Source organism: Rhinolophus sinicus, linkage group LG13 (assembly GCF_036562045.2).
Source record: "Rhinolophus sinicus isolate RSC01 linkage group LG13, ASM3656204v1, whole genome shotgun sequence".
In the NCBI taxonomy this organism is placed as follows: Eukaryota; Metazoa; Chordata; class Mammalia; order Chiroptera; family Rhinolophidae; genus Rhinolophus; species Rhinolophus sinicus.
Window position 1 is genome coordinate 4301368 of NC_133762.1, and position 19910 is coordinate 4321277.

The 19910-nt window shown below is 41.0% G+C and overlaps 1 protein-coding gene across 4 annotated transcripts; it reads left to right on the top strand.

Moving 5' to 3' along the window:
* The first annotated feature begins 267 nt into the window (after positions 1 to 267).
* Positions 268 to 15471, top strand: LINS1 (lines homolog 1). 4 transcript variants are annotated; one of them, XM_074318315.1, is made up of 8 exons: positions 268 to 779; positions 5312 to 5754; positions 8580 to 9081; positions 9205 to 9294; positions 10193 to 10334; positions 10766 to 11356; positions 12571 to 12742; positions 14584 to 15471. In XM_074318315.1, exons 3-8 carry the CDS (start codon positions 8683 to 8685, stop codon positions 15467 to 15469), a joined length of 2280 nt encoding a protein of 759 aa, XP_074174416.1. In that variant the 5' UTR covers positions 268 to 779; positions 5312 to 5754; positions 8580 to 8682; the 3' UTR covers positions 15470 to 15471. The 4 variants fall into 4 exon arrangements, with proteins under 4 accessions (XP_074174416.1, XP_074174417.1, XP_019582196.2 ...); XM_074318316.1 differs by having other exon boundaries at positions 5312 to 5530; XM_019726637.2 differs by having other exon boundaries at positions 5558 to 5754.
* The last annotated feature ends 4439 nt before the right edge of the window (positions 15472 to 19910 follow it).

Below are 19910 nucleotides of genomic sequence, written 5' to 3' on the forward strand. Positions count from 1 at the left end.
GGCGACTTGGTTGGTTGGTTGCTTCCTTCTCTCCTCCTTCCCCCTAGCAGCCCCCACCCCTTGCCTGCCGTAAAGCCGCCTGCGCATTCGCGACAGTGAGAGGAGGCGTGCCGATCGAGGCTGGGACTCATCTCCGATTGGCCTCCCTCACTTCCCCGTTGGCTTCCCCCCCGTGTCTTCCGATGCTCCGCCCCAGGCGGAGGGACTCAAAGCGGTTGCTAAGAGACACAGCACGCTCAATGGGGCCTCTGCGCATGCGGGAGGCGGGGCCAGCGTGAACTACGGTGGCCGGAGGGGGTCGGGGTGCGTTCGAATGGCGATGCGAAGGCAGAGTGGCTCGAGCTCCCTGGAACCCTGGCAGGTAACTGGGAGCGGCCCCTGAGCTCGGCGGCGGGGGAGGCGTGTGTGGAGCCGACTGAGAGAACGGCCCGAGGGTTCCAGGTGGAGGAGGCGCCAGCCGCCAGGAAGCGAAGAGAGGGGGCGCCTCGTCCCGCCGCCCCTCGGCGCTTTTCGGTCGCGGGATGCTTGGCTTGTCTTTGGATTCCTTAGGCCCGTTAGCCAGCAGGCTGGGCATGCCACCGCCTCCCGTGGAAGAGAGGACTGTTTTGGGGGGATGGCGGGGACGTTTCAAGGACTTTTCTACAAGGATAGCGATTCGCACGGATTCCTGGGAGTGAAGAGGAAAGAGCGTGAAACACACGCGAGATGGACCCGTTTACTGAGTGCATTGCTTCATTTTAGCAAGTGTTTCCTGGCCGGGCACTGTGCTAGGGAACCAGGTAAGTGCGATGACTTGGCCATGTGGACCTACCTTTCCCTTTCACCGGGGAGACAGAAAAACGCACAATTAACAGGCAGAGGTAGGCTGTCTAAAAAATATCAAGCAGAAATAATGGGATCGAGGTTGACCACGACGTGAGGGCTACTGTGGATAGTCAGCAAAGGTCTCTGAGGAAGTGACAGTTGAGTAGACATCTGAATGAGGAGGAGCCGGCCGTGTCAAGATCTGGGGGGGAAACATTTTGCAGGCAGAGGGAATCAAAAGTACAAAACCTCTGACGCTGGAATACCCTTTGCCGTTTATAGGAACTGCAAGAAAGAAGGCCAGGCCAGGGTATTCAAGCGGAGGGAGGGAGAGGGACAGTGGATGGTGATGCACTGGGGGGTGGGGGTGGGATAGGATGAAGAGCTTCGATGCAGGACCTTGTAGGCCGTGGTAGGGAAGTTATAGTATCTTCTTTATGTTTTGAAAACACCACTGACTGCTCAAAGGAGAAGACTGGCTGGGAGCTGGGTGACTGCAGCTATGGAAGGTTATTGTCAGGCAAGAATAAGTCATCCGACACACCAGACATTTACGTTTTCAGAGAAAGGCCTACCTAATTATATAAAAGGAGTGATTTCAATGTATCAGCTGCTTTTGTGTAATACAATATATTGTTTTATGGAAGATGGGGGCCACTACAAACACTTTCAATTTACCCCTTGATATATATTTTTTTACTCTTATTTATTCAAGAATACTCATTTTGGTGCCTCCCATGTGAGCTACCTATTGGCTTACGTAAGCAAGCTGGGCTCAGTCCTGCCCGAGGAAGCTCATAGTCAAGTGTGAACCAAACTAGAAAATACCTTTGGACGGTGCAGTGAGATAAATACTGTGGGATAGGCTGAGAGTGCAATTGGCAGGGCCCTCAAACCCTACTTGGATCTATGGAAGGCTTCGTGGGGACTGGAGATTTCCAAGTCGAAGGTTGAGAGTGGGAGGGAGAAAATTGGGTATGATTTAGTCAGAAAGAATGGACTCTAAGCAAAGCCTTGGGGAAGAACTCCGAGAAAACCTGGAGCTTAGTTTTGGGGGCACTGAGGTGAGAAGACCCCAAGAGTCAGATCTTGAAGGGTCCGCTAAGCTGTGTTCAGAGGTTTGGACTTTATCCAAGGAAAGTGGAGAGGTTTTTTTTTTTGTTTGTTTGTTTTTTTCAGAAGAAAGTGGGTGTTGAGTAGGCCAAGAAATAACCACTTAGCAAGGAATCTGCTGCAGTGTCCGGGGTAGAGCTGCACTAAATAGTGGCCGTGCAGGGGGAGAGAGGTGGCATGAGGAAGAGCCCAGGAGGCCGTCTGGGTTTCTAGCTTGGGTGACTAGGAGATACAGATGCCATATACTGAGTTTGTGCTGAAGGTGCTTGTGGGACCACCGAGTGGAGCTCTCCAGTGGCATTTAGATACTTGAGTATAGAGGCCAGAAGGCAGACCCTAACTGGATTCTGAGGTTGTTAGCGTGGAGATTCCTGTAACATTGTAATGTAGTGTGGAATCAGGAAGCGTGGTGCCTCCAGCTTTATTCTTTCTCAAGGTTGCTTTGGCTATTCAGGGTGTTTTGTGGTCCCATGGAAATTTTAGGATCATTTGCTCTATTTCTGTGAAACATGCCATTGGAATTTTGGTAGGCATTGCATATTGACTCTGTAGATTGCTTTGGGTAATATGGACATTTTAATAATATTAACTCCTCCGATCCATGAACATGGACTGTCTTTCCATTTATTAGTGTCTTTTTCAACTTGTTTCATTAAAATCTTATGCTATACAGGTCTTTCACCTGCTTCGTTAAATTTATTCATAGGTATTTTATCCTTTTTGATGCAATTGTAAATGAGTAAATAAGATTGTTTTCTTAATTTCTCTTTCTGATATTCATTATTTGTGTATAGAAACACAACACATTTTTGTATATTGATTTTTGTATCCTGCGACTTGACTGAATTTGTTTATTCTAACAGTTTTTTGGTGGTCCTTAGGGTTTTCTGTATATAATATGTCATCTGCATATAGTAACAGTTTTACTTCTTTCTTTCTAATTTGGCTGCCTTTTATTTCTTTTTCTTGCCTAATTGTTCCGGCTAGGATTTCCAATACTACGTTGAGTAGAAGTGGTGAGAGTGGGGACATTTTTCTTGTTCTTGATCTTAAAGGAAAAGCTTTCAGTTTTTCACAATTGAGTGTGATGTCAGCAGTGGGCTTGTCGTGTATGACCTTTGTTATGTTCAGGTATGTTCCCTCTTTAACCACTTTGTTGAGAGTTTTTATGATAAACATGTTGAATTTGGTCAAATGCTTTTTTTTCTGCGTCTGTAGAGATGAGCATATGATTTGTATCCTTCATTTTGTTAATGAGGTGTATCACATGCACAGATTTGGGGATGCACCATCTTTGCATCCCTGGAATAAGTCCCACCTGATCACGGTGTATGATCCTTTTAATACATTGGGTTACAAACCTGAATTAGGTTTGCTAATATTTCACTGAGAATTATTTTGTGTATGTTCATCAGCTATATTGGCCTGTAATTTTCTTTTCTTGTGGTATCTTTGTCTGCTTTTGGTATCCGGGTAATGCTGACCTTGTAAAATGAGTTTGGAAGCGTTCCTTCCTCCTCTGTTTCTTTTTTGGAAGAGTTTGAGAAGGATTAGTATTTTTTTTTTTTTCTTTAAATGTTTGGTAGAATTCACCCTGAAACTATCTGGTCCTGGACTTTTGAGTGTTGGGAGGTTTTTGATTACGGATTCAATCTTAGTAGTAATCTGTTCATTCAGGTATTCTATTTTTTCATGATTCAGTCTTGGGAATGTTCCTAGGAACTTACTTCTTCAAGGTTGTCCAGTGTGTTGGCCCAGAAAACCATATTTAAGCTTAAAACAAAAGGAAAGGTAGGTGGAAGAGCTTTCTAGGCAGAGGGAACAGTATTGTGTAAGGTCCAGAGTCAGAAAGGAACTTTTCAGAATGAATAAAGGAATATTGGCGTCCTCTTAAGTTGTATAAATGTTTTCACCATAAAAGCCCTGTGCTTTCTCAAATCTTTTAGTGTGTGCTACTTTGCTGAGATGGGGTATTCAGAATTCAAGAATTAAGTAAAATGTCACATTTATAGACATTTGGTGGGGTTGTTTTTTTGGTGGGGGGTGGGCAGGAGGAAGAGTGGAAAGGGCATCTATTGGTGAAAGGGAATGAGTGCAGAAACATTTTCTTCTGAAGCATCACTTAAAATGTAGAACCATATTGTAACAACTAAGAGTAGAAACGTTTTGTTTTCTATATTGATACACTAGAGATGTTCCATTTTTTAAACAAATTCTTAGCGTTCATGAGAAACCTAATGAGCTCAGATTCCTTATCAGTAAAATTGAGATTGGTCAGTGGTTGTCAAAGTGTAGTTCCCAGTCCCATTCTTGGGCCCTCCCCAGACCCAGCGAATTACAATTTCCGGGTCTGGGCCCCGTATCGTGTTCTCACAAGCCTTCCAAAGGATTCTGAAGCAGGAGTTTGAGAACCACGGTCTAGATCATCTCTGAGATCTTTTTCTGGTACTAAAATGCTGATTCTAATGCCCAGCATGAGTCTGTACTAGTAGGTAAACAAGTTTGTCTTTGGAGGTCAGTTTAATAGCGCTGTCTGGGAAAGCTACACGTGAGTTGTTCTGTTGATCAGGTTTGTGTTAAATGCTGCCATCCTTCCGTTATGCCAGCCTTCTGCAAACAAAATTACTTCATTACTCGTCTAAACCAATCCAGGCTGCTTGTGAACGTATCCCCAAGCCTGGCTTTGATTCTTTCATCCGGGCCAATGAAAGGCCAACTAGGATCCCTAATCGAGTTGTTGAAATGAATGTGACCTCTTGTGCAATTTCCCATCTTTGAGATTGCGCCCTGCCCTCCTTTCCGTAAGCAGGTGCTTACTACATTTCTTTTAGAGAATCTGGTACTGCAGCATTGTTTTCAGGAGCCAAAATATGGAAACAACCTAAGTGAACAGAGCAGCAAAGACTAAGTAGCCACAAGCACTGAAATTAGACTTTTTGGGTTCAAATCCTAACTCTGCCACTTACCGAGCTCTATAAGCTAATCTCTTTGTGCCTTAGTTTCCTTGTCTGTAAAATGGGTATGATAAGTGAGTATCCACCACCCACAGTTGCAGTGAAGCTATTACTCAGCGTACTGTCTGGAACATAATAAGCACTCAATAAAGTTTTAGCGATTATTATTCCTAAAGAGTCAATTTTATGTGAAGATGGTTGGGAAATGTATTGTTTTTATATCAAGACACACATGGTTCTATTAGGAATAGAATGCAAAATTCAAATAGCTTATAGTACTTAATAAAAGACAGACTTCAGACAGATTTTCTGCTTTTCATGGGTACCCCTTGGGCCACCTGGTGTGGGAGTTCACTGTCCTTTGCTAAGAGGTGTTTGCTGAACAAACTCGCAGGAGCACTGCTCTTTCACTTGTCCTAATTAGGCCCCTTCTAATACAGTGGGTACCTCGGGTTTTGAACGTAATCCGTTCCGGAAGACTGTTCGAGTTCTGAAACGTTTGAAAACAGCTGACAGCTAGTCCTCAGGATCTTGCACTCAGCGGAAGCCCAGTGACATGTTCGACTTCTGAGGCGTGTTCGAAAACCGAAGCATTTATTTCCGGGTTTACGGCGTTCGGAAACAGAAATGTTCGTCCACGGAGACGTTCGAAAACCGAGGTACTACTGTGTTCGTTTCCTTCCCAGGCTGGACAGATCTCTCTCGCTTGTCCACTCCAGCTGGCTTCAGAGCATCTCAGCATCCTGGATACCCTTCCCCAGACACTTGGCTTTGTTAGTGTCTCTTAGAAACGTGGTGTCTGTGGGGCCCACCATCCTCCAGACCTGAATGGCAATGCAGCCTGAGCTGCCCCACCTTTGTGGCAGCCGTTTCAGAAACACGTGTGAGTGATTCCATTTCCTAGTTCTTTTTTGTTTTTTTCAGAATATCTTTTCCTTTAATGCCATATATATTATGTGTGTGTGTGTGTGTGTGTGTGTGTGTGTGTGTTTTAAAGAAAAACACAAAAAGTGAAACGACTGCAGTTCTCAATTCTCAGCGGCCTACCCATAGATGTTTGTTTCAGTGCAGGTTTCGTTAGTCAGCGTTAATATTTTAAAAGATATTGTAGTTAGGACGGCTATGCTTAGTCACAATAGAAGCAGCACAGCACCTGTTGTCTTCATTCATTTCTTACCTGCCTGACATTCCTGATCCCAGGTGGATGCTTTTGTTTTTTTCTTCTGTATACAAAGGGTCATTTTGAACCTGTATACCTTAATTTAAAGTTTATAACTTTTCATTCTGATTTCTCACAACCCCTCTTATCAAAGAACCTGAGTCTGACCATGACAGAAAACAGCTCGTTTCCCACCCTCCACCCCCAAATTCTTGTTTGTTTATCTGTTTATTTATTGGCATTCACTTTAGTTTTGTGTGCTGAAATGGTTCAATCATTTAAATTGGCCCCGTTTGTAAGTGGAAAATGGTTGAATAGCAGCAATTTTATTCTCATTTGCGGTAAAATTTAAGGACTTAAGATTTATAGAAATATTACTAGAAGCATTTTTTTGCTATAGTGTTGAAATAAAAATAATTCCATTTGGGACTGAAAATTATAATAATAGAGTTCAGAATATGATATTCATTAAAATCTAAAATATTTTCTTGTCGCAGAGTATTTGACATACAAAAACGTCAGTAGTTTTATTGGGAAGAAATGTTATTGTTATAACTAAAATGTACAGTAAAATAGGTACAATGGAATTAGACGTCCATGTGCGATACGAAATCTGATGTGTGGCGGACAAAATACACCCGACGATTCAGGAGATGATTTTATCCAGGCTATTGCAACAGGAAAATGTCCATCAATGGGAAACCTGTCTAAGAAGGAGGGAAAAACATGGGGTTTTATGAAACAAAGGAGTCACTGAGGGAGGGTTAGCCCCTTCTGGGGACACAGAGGGAGCCAGGCCTCTTATCTCTGCTTTCGGGGAGCACGGGGCTCAGGTCACGTTTCAGGTTGTCAGACGGAGCAAGGTTCCCGATACTTAGTTAGGCTCCAAAATCACGTGGGATGCTCTCCACAGCTTGAAAATGGGATTCTGAGAAAATTTACCACAAAAACCTACCAGTTTTATTCATCACTTTGATGAAGTCTATAGGTTTCTTAATATTTACTTGTGCACCAGAGGACTAAAACAGGGTAGCTTTGTCTTGTGGGGTGATCCGGAATTGAAATTCATTAGAAGCCAAGCAAGGGGAAGGGGAGGATACCAGCATAGAGGGGGATTTGAAGACCAAGGGCAGGTTAGTGGACCTTACTGTAGAGGTGAGACCCCAAATAAGTGACAGCCCGCAAGTCTCTTCCAGTGAGGAAGGAGGTTAAAGGTGGGCAGGGCATTTATAAATAAGTTGGGAAAGTCTATGGATTTTGTTAAAGGATAAGTTTTAAGAGGACAAAATCATGACCCATGTAAAATGAATGCGTAGCCACGATTTTATTTGACTCGTTAATTAATGAACCAGGTGGATGCCACAGTGATTTTAAAGGAAAAGTAAAAGAACTACGGATTTATGGGGAGTAAAGGAATGCTGAAATGAGTTTGTAAATGGAAGCAAAGCTGGTTTTCCCACTCACTGCCAGAGGGCTGTCCCTCCACCAGGACTATAGATGAGAATTATTGCTTTGCTCCTGGTTACAATGTACAGGGGTGTAAAGTAGCTGACAGGCAAGGAAAAGACCCAGCCCCAAGGCATCAGGTAATTCCTAGAGGCTCCACCATTCCGTTGAAAGGATATGCAGGCTATTTAGTCATCTTTTGGTTATGCCGAAGTCTTAACTTCTTCCTAGCCACGCTTGCTCTATGGTAACTACGGATGTCCTCTAACAGCCATCCATCAATTGATTGCTGTGTTCTCTGACTCTAATTGTGCTTTCCCTTCTTCCCACTCTTCCTGGTCTCCATCACATCAGAGGATTCTGGAGCAACCAGATGTCTACATTTGTATCTGGCTACAAGTATAGTTTACTCATGTTTGGATTGCTTGGGCTTAATAGCTTGTCTTTTTCTTAGGATGACATTTAAAAAAAATTTTGTAATGTTTTTTAAGTGATGATGACCAAAGTCTTTCTATTATCATATAATTTCAAGTTGGAAATGAATCAGCATTAACCATATTACCGTTTGACCACATAGCAATCTAACTTTAGGTTTTCATCTCTAAGTTGAAGGTGAAGGTTAATGAATTTGAAATAGCTCAGTGGTTCTCAACCTGGACGATTCTGCCCTCTAAAAGGAGTGCTGCTGGCATCTAGTGGGTAGGGGCTAGGAATGCTGCTAAACTCCCTCCAGTCCCAATGTCAATAGCGCTAAGGTGAGAAACCCTGATAGCCCATTGAAGAATGTTAGAGGGGAGCTGAAGATGTGATGAAATTAAAAATAATTCTATGGTCTTAACACGTTGCGTTCGGCGGGGTTTAAATCCCTCGTGAAGATTCTCGTGATCCGTACGCAACGTGTTAAATCTGTTTGGAAAACATACATTTCGTTTCTATGGTCTTGAAATAATGTCCTTGTTACCAATATTCCATTGTAGACATTAAGCAATCAGTATTACCTGTAACATGAGAGACTAAATGACTAAATGGAAACAGATGTCTTTCCCTTGTAATATAATGTATATACAACACTTATAATCTTTCAATTATTTTTCCTATTGTAGGTTTTACTGAAGAAACATCTTAGATATTTGTCGCATTTCTAGGATTTAACATTTTCCATTTGGAGTTGTCAACCTTCTTAGAAGATAGATTTTGGCAATCAAAATGAAAGATTTCTTTGAAGTTTTAGAAGAGTTATACAAGAAGGTACTTCTTGGAGCCACACTTGAAAATGACAGCCAGGATTACATCTTTTATCTGAATCCAGCATTTTCCGAGCAAGATGGCAGGACGGCCACCTTCTCAGAATGCTCACACACCCTTGGTCTCCAGGGTGAGGGTCAGCCATCGTCTGTCAATTTGGCTACCAGTTCTGTAGCTCCTGTGTGTCTGAAGAGTCCCTCTCCGATGAGCAGTGCCCACGAAATAAAGCTCCTCCAGTTAACGGTGATCAAAGTGCTGGTAACCAGAATATTGGCTGTCGAGACTGAGTTCCTTGCAAAGGAAAAATACAAAGAGATCATTAAAATTCTTTTAGAGTCAGCAGACATCGATTCTAAATTAGTAAGTCATTTGTTTTTTTGTGGGTTATATATAGTATATATATATATTAAGATCTAGATATTTAAAATAAAAGTTTTAATCACATGCAGCAATAAGTGGGTACATTTGTTTGTTTTCCGATAGACCTGTATGTTCCAAAACCAGGATAAACTGTTGGCTCACATGGCTGCAAATTGCCTCGCACTACTCCTGTATTTCCAATTAAAAGAAAAGGTAAGATAAATGACCAACCTATGTTATTATTTCTTTTAGAGTGTCTTTAAAATTGCTCTTTGGCATTGAGTTTTAGTTGTTTCAAATATTTGTATCAAAATGTTGATATTTTATTGATACAAATATTTGATTATCACTAAAATGTTTGCTCACGTAACTTGTAAATCCAAAAAAGTGTAACAGTGTGATAATATGATAATGACTTGTGTCAAGGATTAGAGTAAGACTCCTTAAAGATCTTGTAACTCAAATCAGACTCTTAACCCAAAGGGTGGGTTTCAATTCAGAGAGTACATAACTTTCTTCAGATTCTCAAAGGAGCAGGTAGGCCTTCTTCCTCCATCTCAAAAAGAGTCTAGGAACCCCTGCTTGAGACCAAGATCATTTTCACAGATTTAATATACATAAATTCTAAGAATGGTCCTCAGCATAATGAAAAAAAATGAAAAAGACTAAATTGAGCACATTTTTCTCTTGTCTCTGAATTACTTAATAAATAAACCTAAGCATCTGCTGACTTTTAACTATAATTGCTTGTCCTTTCTGAAAATGACATTTTTTTTCTGAATACAAAAATATGGTTTTGTAGTAGAAAATTTGGAAAATGAGAAAAGTATAAAAAACAAAATAAAAATTACACGTTATTCCACCACCTAGAGATAAATAGCCACTGCTGCTATTTTCATGTTCCCTTTTAATCCTTTATTTCTATGACATAGTGAATTTCTTGACTTAAAGATTATTAGGATATTTGTGTCCTCATTTTAACAAACATTATCATACTTTTTTAAAAAACAATGTATAGAGTTGTAGTATATATGGTAGGTGATTTGTAATTGTAGAGAAACTTTTTATTGTATTGTAACATACTACTTTTTAATTTTTTTCTCACTTGTAGATACCGTTAAGTAATTCCTGGATTGCTTTTTGCCAGAAAACTCTTTCTGAATACCCTGAAAGTAATAAAGTAGTATACTGCCTCTGGACTCTTACTGTTGTAATGAAAGAAATCTTTAAAGATACATATTCACAAAAAACAGGTACGAACTATGTTCCCCCATCAACAATCATCATTATATTTATAACAAGGAGTAAAATTTATTTTACAACATCTGATCCATCTTGAAGTATGAAAAGCTAGAGACTCTCGTCCCATATTTTTTGATTGAAGATCCCTTTTAAAACGAAAAAAATTAAAAGCTTTTCATTGTTAGTAAACATGAAAATTAAAGCTTTTCATTATTATATATTCCTAGCATAGTCTGATCTGTTGTTACTTATCAAATGGGTATTAGTCATGTTTACTACTGGTTAATCTGTGTGTCTTCGTTTGTTCACATTGGCGGTAAACAATGCAAATCCATTTTTTCATCTTGTGAAGAGATAATTTTATAAAAATCGAATTGTAAAAGTGTGTTTAAGAAAGCTTTATTTTTCCTGTTGTTTATAATTACCATTTTTATAATTGCAGAAATTCTGAAGCAGTTCCTGGCTCCCTTTGACAGTATTTTCAAAGGCTTTTACAATTCCTTATTTTCTCAGCATTTTGAAAGCCACCAAGACACTTCTAAAACAGTAAACAGCTTAATCTGTTTCCTGGAACTGCTTGAACTTCTTACAGCTTCCAGAATCCACCTGGAGCTGCATTGTACCTGCCAGCGGATTTTTTTCTTGAAACCTTCTTGTGTGCTAGACGTTATCACCTGGCCTATTCAGGCTTTCGTCAAAAGGAAGTTCATCATATTCGTCAAAAAATGCCTCCTCTGGAAACTGGGTGAGGACCTTTGTCGGGGATCCGTTCCTTCCGTCAGGCCGCCAGATCGCCATTTGGAGGCGGACATGTTGGCTTTAGCTGATGCGGTTTTGGGAGCTGTGGCCCTGGGCTTATTGAGAACATTGCCCGTCCATGGAAAACCTTCCTGCTTTGGAGGTGGTGAACTTCAACCTGGACGTGAGCAGGTTGCGGGTCCCGATCACGTGATCCTTAGAGCAGCAAGCTTGCTTATCCTTAAATCCTTAGAAATCAAGTTTCAAAATGATGCTTCGGTAACTGAAATGCAAGGTAATTCTCCTAACTCCTTTTGTATGCGAAGTAACGGGTAGGGACGGACTGAGGTTAAATTGTTCATAATTATCCAATCTCAGGATTGTCAGGCTGCTCATTTAGGCTATGTGTAATCCTAATTATACTTCATCAGATTTTCTTCAAAAAAAAAAAAAAGGAAAATTAGATTTACCGTAAGAAACGTCAACTTTTTGTAGGCTAAACTGAATTTGCATAAGCATAATTAATGACTAAGTTTAAAAAAATAGGTGCTGTTGAGTCACCTCAAAGTAAGTGACGTAAGTCAATTCATGTTCAGAGATTTGTAGTATTTCATTCATATTTTCCTTCATGAAATTAGTATATCGACTAATGTAGATTCTTAATAATTAGGTAATGAATTGAAACTAATGTGTGGGAAATTATATTGATGAAGAAATTATTGCATATAATTTCCAGGATGTTAACTCAAAGCCCAAAGACAGTTATTTCAAGTATGAGACTCATTTTAGGTGATGAGGAAGACATTTACTTTGAGAAAAATGAAGAGAAAACATGTCTAAACAAGCAGCATGTTGTTTTGGTGAAAGGTTTTCATTGTAAGAATAATTGTTTAGAATATCATTTAGCTGTTTAATAACTACCTATTAGGTATAATTCTGTGCAGTTATCATTTACAACGCTAGGTGGCGTGTGTTATATAATTCACAATTAGAGTTCTAAATGGCAGTGAAAACCTCCCAGAGCCTTTTTGAATTTTGTGCCTAATCGTAGTACTTTCTTTCAATGCTTTAAACAAACAAACAACATATTTTTTCCTGTTACTTTGAAAGCAAAACTACTCATGTTTGGTTGCATTGTTGCGTCTAGGAACAGCCAGCTGTGGCATGCAGTGAAGGGATTTCTGTTGTTTACTGCTCCTTCCCTTACATGCTTTTAGCCAGAACTCCTGTAACTTTTGTCTCTCAGAGATAATTAGTTATTTGGCAGTTGTAGCAAAGAGATGATTGCACATTTCAACTGTCTGCTATTGTGCGTCCCTTTTTTTTTCGCTAAAGCTCAGTTCCCTCATTTGCCAAGCGGAGATAATCCGTCACTTGCAGACATTTGGAAAGTGTGAATCACGATAATGCATTTTAAAGTTCTTTAGATACTGTCATCGTACATACAGGCAAGATATGAATGCATTCGTCAACTCTTGCCTACTCTTTGAAATTTGCATTTTTTTGAAGTTGATTTACAGAGGTTCATGTCTGAGTTACTGACCTTCTTGAAGCCTCACCTTCAGCCTTCTCTGCAGTCACACAATCCGTGTGAGTGGTTGTCTAGGGTGTTCATAGAACAAGACGATGACATGCTAGAGGCGGCCAAAGCATCCATGGGCATCTATCTGACATTGACCAGGTTCGTATATTTTAAAGTAATTGTACTAACGACATACCAGGAAAGTAGAAAACATTTTTAATACTATGCTGGACCTATTACTTACTTTCCATTATCAGAAGAAAAAACAAAATCCCTAACCATCTTATGGTTTCCTTATAAGTTCCGGTTCCTTTCTTTAACTCTGCTCTATATAAAAATGAGATCGCGTCTGAATTCTCCTGAGAAGACGTGGCGGGCGAGGCAGACCTAGGGTAGCAGAACTCGACTGGACTTAGAAAACACAGGTTCTGGTTTAGTCTCCATCTCGGTTCTACCTGCGTGATCAGGAGTAAGTTAATACTCTTGTCTAAATCTTATTCTAATCAGTGTTTAAGAATTCTTTTCACCTCTAAGACTGACTTTTCTGTATTCGACTTCTGTCAGGTGATTCTGACCTTTGTAAAGGTCAGTACAAACTTGTGATCATCATAGGAGCTGTTCTCAATTTTCGTCGTAATATACAGTTGAACTGGGGCTGATATCATCTTGAGGCAAATATCTGAAATTGATTATGAAGCGATGTTATTGGTGACATTCTACACTGATCCTATTTCTGCTTTATTAAACCAGCTGTACTTGGGGTAATATCTTCTCATGGCAAATCGCTGTCATTGGTAATGAAGTTAATATCTGATGACCTTGTACCCTGTTTCTGCTTCTGCTTTATTAAAACCGTAAAGTGTTTGCTTTACTTCCATTCCTTTCTTGGCTGCAGAGAAAGGGGTTTCTTACCAATGACTGCCGGTGCAGTGTCCTGCTGCCAGTTCTTACTTGTATTATGACACTGCTGGCAGTGGCTGCGTTCAGACTGTAAGTGTTTGGGGCCAGTTTTCAAAAGGTTCCTAATCAAGAACACAAAATTCCTGCATGTGATTTGAATTAGGCTCAGAAACGGTCAAGTACAAGTTCAGTCTGAATGTACATACCTATTAGAATACTCTTAGTTGTGCTCGAAGCTGACTTCTTACTCCTCAGGAAAGAGGAAACCTCTGAATTAAACTCACTTTGTATGTGAATTTCTAACATTCTTAACTTCAGTGTCCAGAGAGGCATGTGCTCGTGCCATACGTAATTTTTTAAAGTAATTGTCTTACTTAAGGTTGTTTGGCTGTAAGTGATAGAAACCAACACAAACTAGTCTAAGCAAACAGAAGAATTTATGGGCCCTTAATTGGGAATCCTAAGGGGTCAAATTGGCATCAGGCCTAACGGTATATGTAGGGATTCAAATCATTGATGATTTCTCTTTTCCTCCATCTCCCAGTTCTGAATTCATTCTCAGGCAGCAGTGCCAGACTTACCAGCTGGCTTACAGTTAGAATCTTTAATAACGCCAGCAGAAGTGCCAGGGGAGATCTGATTAGCTCCTTGGGTCACAGATGTTTGTCAGAACCGGTCACCGTGGCCAGGAAGCCAGGAACGTGGGGTACTCTGATTGGTCAGTCTGGGTCACATGTCCACTCCTGATCAGGGGACTATGGAAGGAAAGGAAGGAGATTAGGGACCATCCCCACCTTGCTACGTGCGCAGAACTAGTAGTTACCTGTAGGAATGAGGAACTCTGATGTCAAGAGATGGAAGACAGAGCACTTGTGTTGGGCAGACAAAAACTAGAACTACCAAAGTCAGATTTTTATTAAGTCAGATTTACATAGAGTATGTGGAGAAAGAGATTGGTTTGAAGTTTTTCCTTTTAAAATAACGCATAGATTAAAAAAGTAATCTGGTAGGTGAATTTATTGTATAGGAATTATATCTTCCAAAACTTATTTTTGGAAAAAGTCATTAATCTGGGGTCTCCGTTATCTATATATTTTCAGAAAATGTGAAGCTACTGAAAGCTTGACCCAAGAAAAAGAATTATGGAACCATCACACACATGAAAATGGCTACAATCCACACTGTATTTTCTTATTCTTTTTAAAAAGTGTAGGATTTGATTCTACAGTTCTTCTTGACTTTTTGATTTCATCAGAAACTTGTTTTCTTGAATATTTTGTTAGGTATTTAAAATTACTGCAAAAAGACTGGGATGAGTTTTTCACCATTTGCAAATACTTTGATGTAACTGAATCTAATGATAGCATAACTGTCTGTGGTTGGATCTCCTCACTTGTCCAAGACAGACGCAGCCACCAGGTGGGACTTCGTCCTTTGGTTGCACTTGGCAGTCACAGGACAGCTCATACATGGGCCTCCGGGGCTTCTGATGCTTCGTCCGAACCACCAACCCAGGTCGTGATGTCCAAGGGGACCCAAGTCACACTCCAGGCTAATCATCTGTCTCCCCCACAAGCTTCTCAAAGTCTGGTGGATTACGACAGCTCTGATGATTCTGACGTAGAGGCCACAGGCCTGTGTTTAGCAAATGGTGAACAGACATCTTCATACCAAGAAGCAATGCAGAAGCTTCAGGACACAGTTGGAACAAGTGGGGATAAAAAAGAACATAACCTGGAGCTTCAGTCAAGGCCTCCGGTTCCAAAAGAATCTACTACTCCCGTGTCTGTGGACTGTGCTATAGCCCCGGAGAGCATTGTCTCTGAAGTGGGAATGTCTTACAGAACAGTAAAATGCTTTGATGAGCTACAAGGCGCCGTTTCCCGTTTGCAGAAGAAAAATCTTTTCCCATATAATCCAACAGCACTTTTGAAGTTGTTAAAACAGATTGAGGCAATATATAATAAAAGTATGAACCCTTTGTAAAACAGTGGTGTTTTATTTCCAGGAACTGTTTTTTGCCCAATATAAATTGTGTCTTATGAGATAACAGTAAAAAACAAACAAAAAACCCCAACATCTCAAAAGGGTTTTTCCAAATTAAGTCTTTCTTTTTGCCTGTTGGAAGCAGCCTAGTGAAAAAGATGTATCAAATGACTAGTCACTTGATACATTTTAACACCACTTGAAATTTATTATAGTTCAAATGTATACAGATTTGGGATGGTTATTGGGTTAGTTTCTTTGGCTACTGTAACAAATTACCACAAATGTGGCAGCTGGAAACAACAGAAATTTATTCTCTCACAGTTGTGGAGGCCAGAAGTTGCTTTATCTCAAGATTCCAGGGGAGAATCCTCCCCTGCCTCTTCTTAGCTTCTGGCAATTCCTGGCAATCCGTGGTGGTCCTTGACTTGTAGCTGCACGTTTCCAGTCTCTTTGTCCATTGTCACACGATGCTGGTTTTCTCTGTGTGTATCTGTGTCCAGTTTCCCTCTTATAAGGACACCAGTCATTGGACTAGGGCCCACTCATACAGTATGACTTTCTCTTAATTACATCCACAAGGACCCTTATTTCCAAAGAAAGTCACATTCACGGGTTCTGGAAGAACACGAGTGTGTGTGTGTGTGTGTGTGTGTGTGTGTGTGTGTGCGTGTGTGTGTGTAGGGACACCAACCCAGTACAGTGATTACCTCCTGAGGTATTGACATGTAATGTGACATGTAAAAACTTTTCAGTCTTAGTAGTTTTTTAAAAAGAGGTGATTAGCTCTATGTATGTATGTATAGGGTCTATGGATGGGCCTATTTAAAACATTTTTTAAATTAGTTTCAGGTGTACAAAGCAACGTACTAGTTAGACATGTACACCCCTCACAAAGTGATAACCCTCCTCCCCCAATCTACTACTCTGACCTTGTATGTAGCTGTTACAATTCCATTGACTGTTCCCTATGCTGTACTTTACATCCCGTGTTATAGATTTGATTATAGTTGACATTCAGTATTACTCTACTTCAGCTTCACGTGTACAGCGTAGTGGTCAGGCATCTACACAGCCTATGAAGTGACCCCCCTGACAAATCCCGTACCCGTCTGACACCCTACATAATCTTTACAACATTGTTAATTATATTGCCCATACTCTATTTCATATCTCCCCCCAAATTTTAATCACTAGATAATTTTCCTATTTAAAAATCTGAAATGTCCTTAAAATTATTTTTTAAATGATCCTTTTGTAGAGAAATATAAAGAATACAACCTACTAGACATTGAAGACATGATCAAAACTGGTCGGTACTCATTCTGGTAGAAATAGAAAGATCAGAGGAAGGAAACAGGATTGCTAATTAAAATAATGAGATGCTAATGTCCACCAAATAGCAAATAGAAATGTAGAGGTCAAAACGTTTGGTAACAGCATGTATTGGGGCAGTTTCTGCATGTCAAAAGCATGTCAAAGAATGTCCAAGGATGGTCCCTGCCACATCATGGAAGCTAAAGACTAGAAATATCTGGTTAAAGAAGTCATAACATAGTGGAATGCTCTGTATTTGTGGAAAGAATGAGTTGTATCCATGTTTGCTGATATCAAACAAAAGTGAATATCCTGGGCTTCCCAGGAAAAGAAGGTGGGGCAGGAATAATACACATTTACATATGCACCTGTGTGTTTATGAAATATTTATATAAGGAAGTCCCAATAGTGGTTGTCTTGGGAAACATGTCAGAAGTAGAAGATTTGACTTCTCCCAGATCTTTTTTTTTACTTTTATTTGTTTTTAACTGGGTACATATATTTTTTTAGTGGAAATAACTTTTCTTTTTTTTTTTAACTTTTTTTCTTTTCTAAGAAAATCACCACAACAGACCTGATTATGCTCCTAAGTGTACTGAAATGTTGAATGCATTAAAAGTCATGCTTGTACAGATGGGCTTTTGACCCGTGTTTCTCTATAAGGTTAATAAGGAACCATCAGCCTATTGTTGTTTAAAATGAGGAAAAGACAATCTCACACAGATGCTGAGTATTCGTATTTAAGTCTCCACATACACAAGCTGTAAGTCAGTTCATCGTACAATCATGAAGCCCCATATCGGTGAAGGTGACACTGCTTCTGTTATAACTACCCTTGGCTATTCAGAGTACCTAAGAGCTGCTCTGAGTTGGGAAAGGAACATAAAACTAGGGCGGTTTGCCCAGTCTGGACCTCCACCTCTCCTCCAAGTCAAAGCATATGTGCATCCAAGTAAGCACCCAGTGTCGAGTCTGATTTATGGTTTTAGAATACAGCAGATACAGGAAAGTACACGTGTAAGCATATGACTTACAACTTGATGAATTTTCACAGACAACACACCTGTGGAACCAGGACCTAGATTGAGAAACATGACTGGCTCCGCCGGAAGTCCCCCTTGGATCCCCTTCCAGTTCACTCTCCACCCATAAAGGTAACTCTGTTCTCAATTAACACGACAGGTAAATTATGCCTTGTTATATATATATATATATATATATATATATATATATATATATATATATATATATATATACATATATATAAATAGAATCATAGAGTATGTGTTCTTTCGTGTCTGGCTGCTTCAGGTATTTTGGGAACGTGTTCTCAGGTATTTTTAAAGTAATTGTCAAGTAGCTGCCTTTCAGCTAGTAAAGCTCCTCAAAATTGCGTCTGGTTCTCCCGGTGTGCTCGGATGGTGAAATTGACAAACGGGTTGAAACGAACTACAGACGCAAACAGGTTGTGCAGGGCTCTTGTGCAATTGGCCCCAAGCTGCTTCTCGGGCCTGCGGTTCTACCCCACCCACTGTCGCAGCACCTTAGCTTGCTGCCTTATGTGCTCATTCACCAAGCCCCATCTGCCACGCTGGAGCTAAGCCTTCTCCGTCTGTTCCGACCCGTGAAATCGCATTCCCTTGGTGTTTTCTTCCCCGCGCTCTTTTCCTGTGTCGTGGTTAGCATTTGTCCCATTATATGTTAGTCAAGAGTCTCCCTCTGCCTAGCTCTTTTTGTGTGGTCCCTAGAAAGCAGCGTCCTGTTGGTCCCAGTATAAGCACACCACCCGTGCTGGGTGAGTGAGAAGCGATCTCTCTCCACGGATTTGATGATCTGCAGAGACTTTGAGCTGTACCACTCAACCTTGCGCTTCCCACATGCCACCATTGTTCTACGTGTTCTCTGTCTCCCCACAACAATGTGGGAGGGCAGGTCCTATTAGGATCCCTGTTTGCTGATGAGATTAAGTGACATGTCCACCATCACCCAACAGGTGAAGTGGCAGAGAGACCAGATACTGGCTGCAGGCAGCCTGGTTCCAATGTGCTCCCCATAACTGATTGCTGGTCTTCAAGACGGTGATAGGTGTGCACTATGGAAACTGAAATTGTTGCCGACGGGTGTGTGTTGTGGCTGCTATGATGAGACGTCCTGCTGCAGGGTATCCTGGGGTCAGATCCCAGACCTTGGCCATCGTGCTAAGGAGTTTTGACTGTTCTGTAGGCAGTGGAGGACCAATGAGGTTTCTGAGCAAATGACGGTGTGTTTGAGGAAAGTGACTTCTGTAGCAACATGGTGGCTGGGCAGATGAGTGGGAGGCTTGGAAGGAGACCCATGGAGGTCCCACAGGAGTCGGGCAGTGGGAGTGGGAGAGGGGAGCTAGGCCTTCTGGCTGAATGCCCCCATCAGACTCTTCCTCCAGAGACCCACTAAGACGAGTAAAGGGGCAACGTCAAGAGCAGTGAGACACAGAAGGACTGACTTAGCAGCCAAGAAAACCAGATCCTTAGCAGGTCTTCATTCTGGGGAACGCCAGCCAGAGCTGAGGGTAGGCACAACACCCTAAAAATGGCATTCATTTTACGTTGAACACACTGAATGGTGGGAGCTACCACCGTCTCCAGCCTTTTCCCCCAGGAAACAAGAAGAGACTTTTCTGGGGATTCTGACCAACCCAAGAGGAAGCATCTAAAGATACATGGGGGTTTCCCCAAAGAAATAACTCAGCCAAATCTCCATCCTGCGAAGCCCAGAGTCACAGACCTCACCCAATGCCCAGAGCTTCTCCAGGTGTCTGTGCGCCCAGCTCTTACATATGAGTAAGCAACCCAGGAATTAGCAGACATTTGGGGAAAGTCTAACGAGAAAGACAGAGACCAAAGCAAATGAGACAGGTTGAGCAAGGAGGAAGTTAGGCTTTTCTTACACTGAGAGGTGATTGGTGCTAAAAGATACATAACAAAATAGGCAGTGGGGAAAAAACTCATACATGGATAAATATGATAGTGGAAATTAAACACACAATAGAAGTGTAGTAAAATCAAGGGGAGGAAATCAAGAAAGTATAGCAACAGGACAAAAAAATTGGAAAGTCGCAGTGATAAGAAACTGTGGAGACCAGGCC

What these genes read in the sequence shown, in the direction of transcription:
- LINS1 (XM_074318315.1), top strand. Translation starts at nt 8,683, where the DNA reads ATGAAAGATTTCTTTGAAGTTTTAGAAGAGTTATACAAGAAGGTACTT. An exon ending in CAGACATCGATTCTAAATTA is followed by an intron (nt 9,082 to 9,204) that starts GTAAGTCATTTG and finishes GTTTTCCGATAG; the next exon opens with ACCTGTATGTTCCAAAACCA. An exon ending in ATCTATCTGACATTGACCAG is followed by an intron (nt 12,743 to 14,583) that starts GTTCGTATATTT and finishes ATATATTTTCAG; the next exon opens with AAAATGTGAAGCTACTGAAA.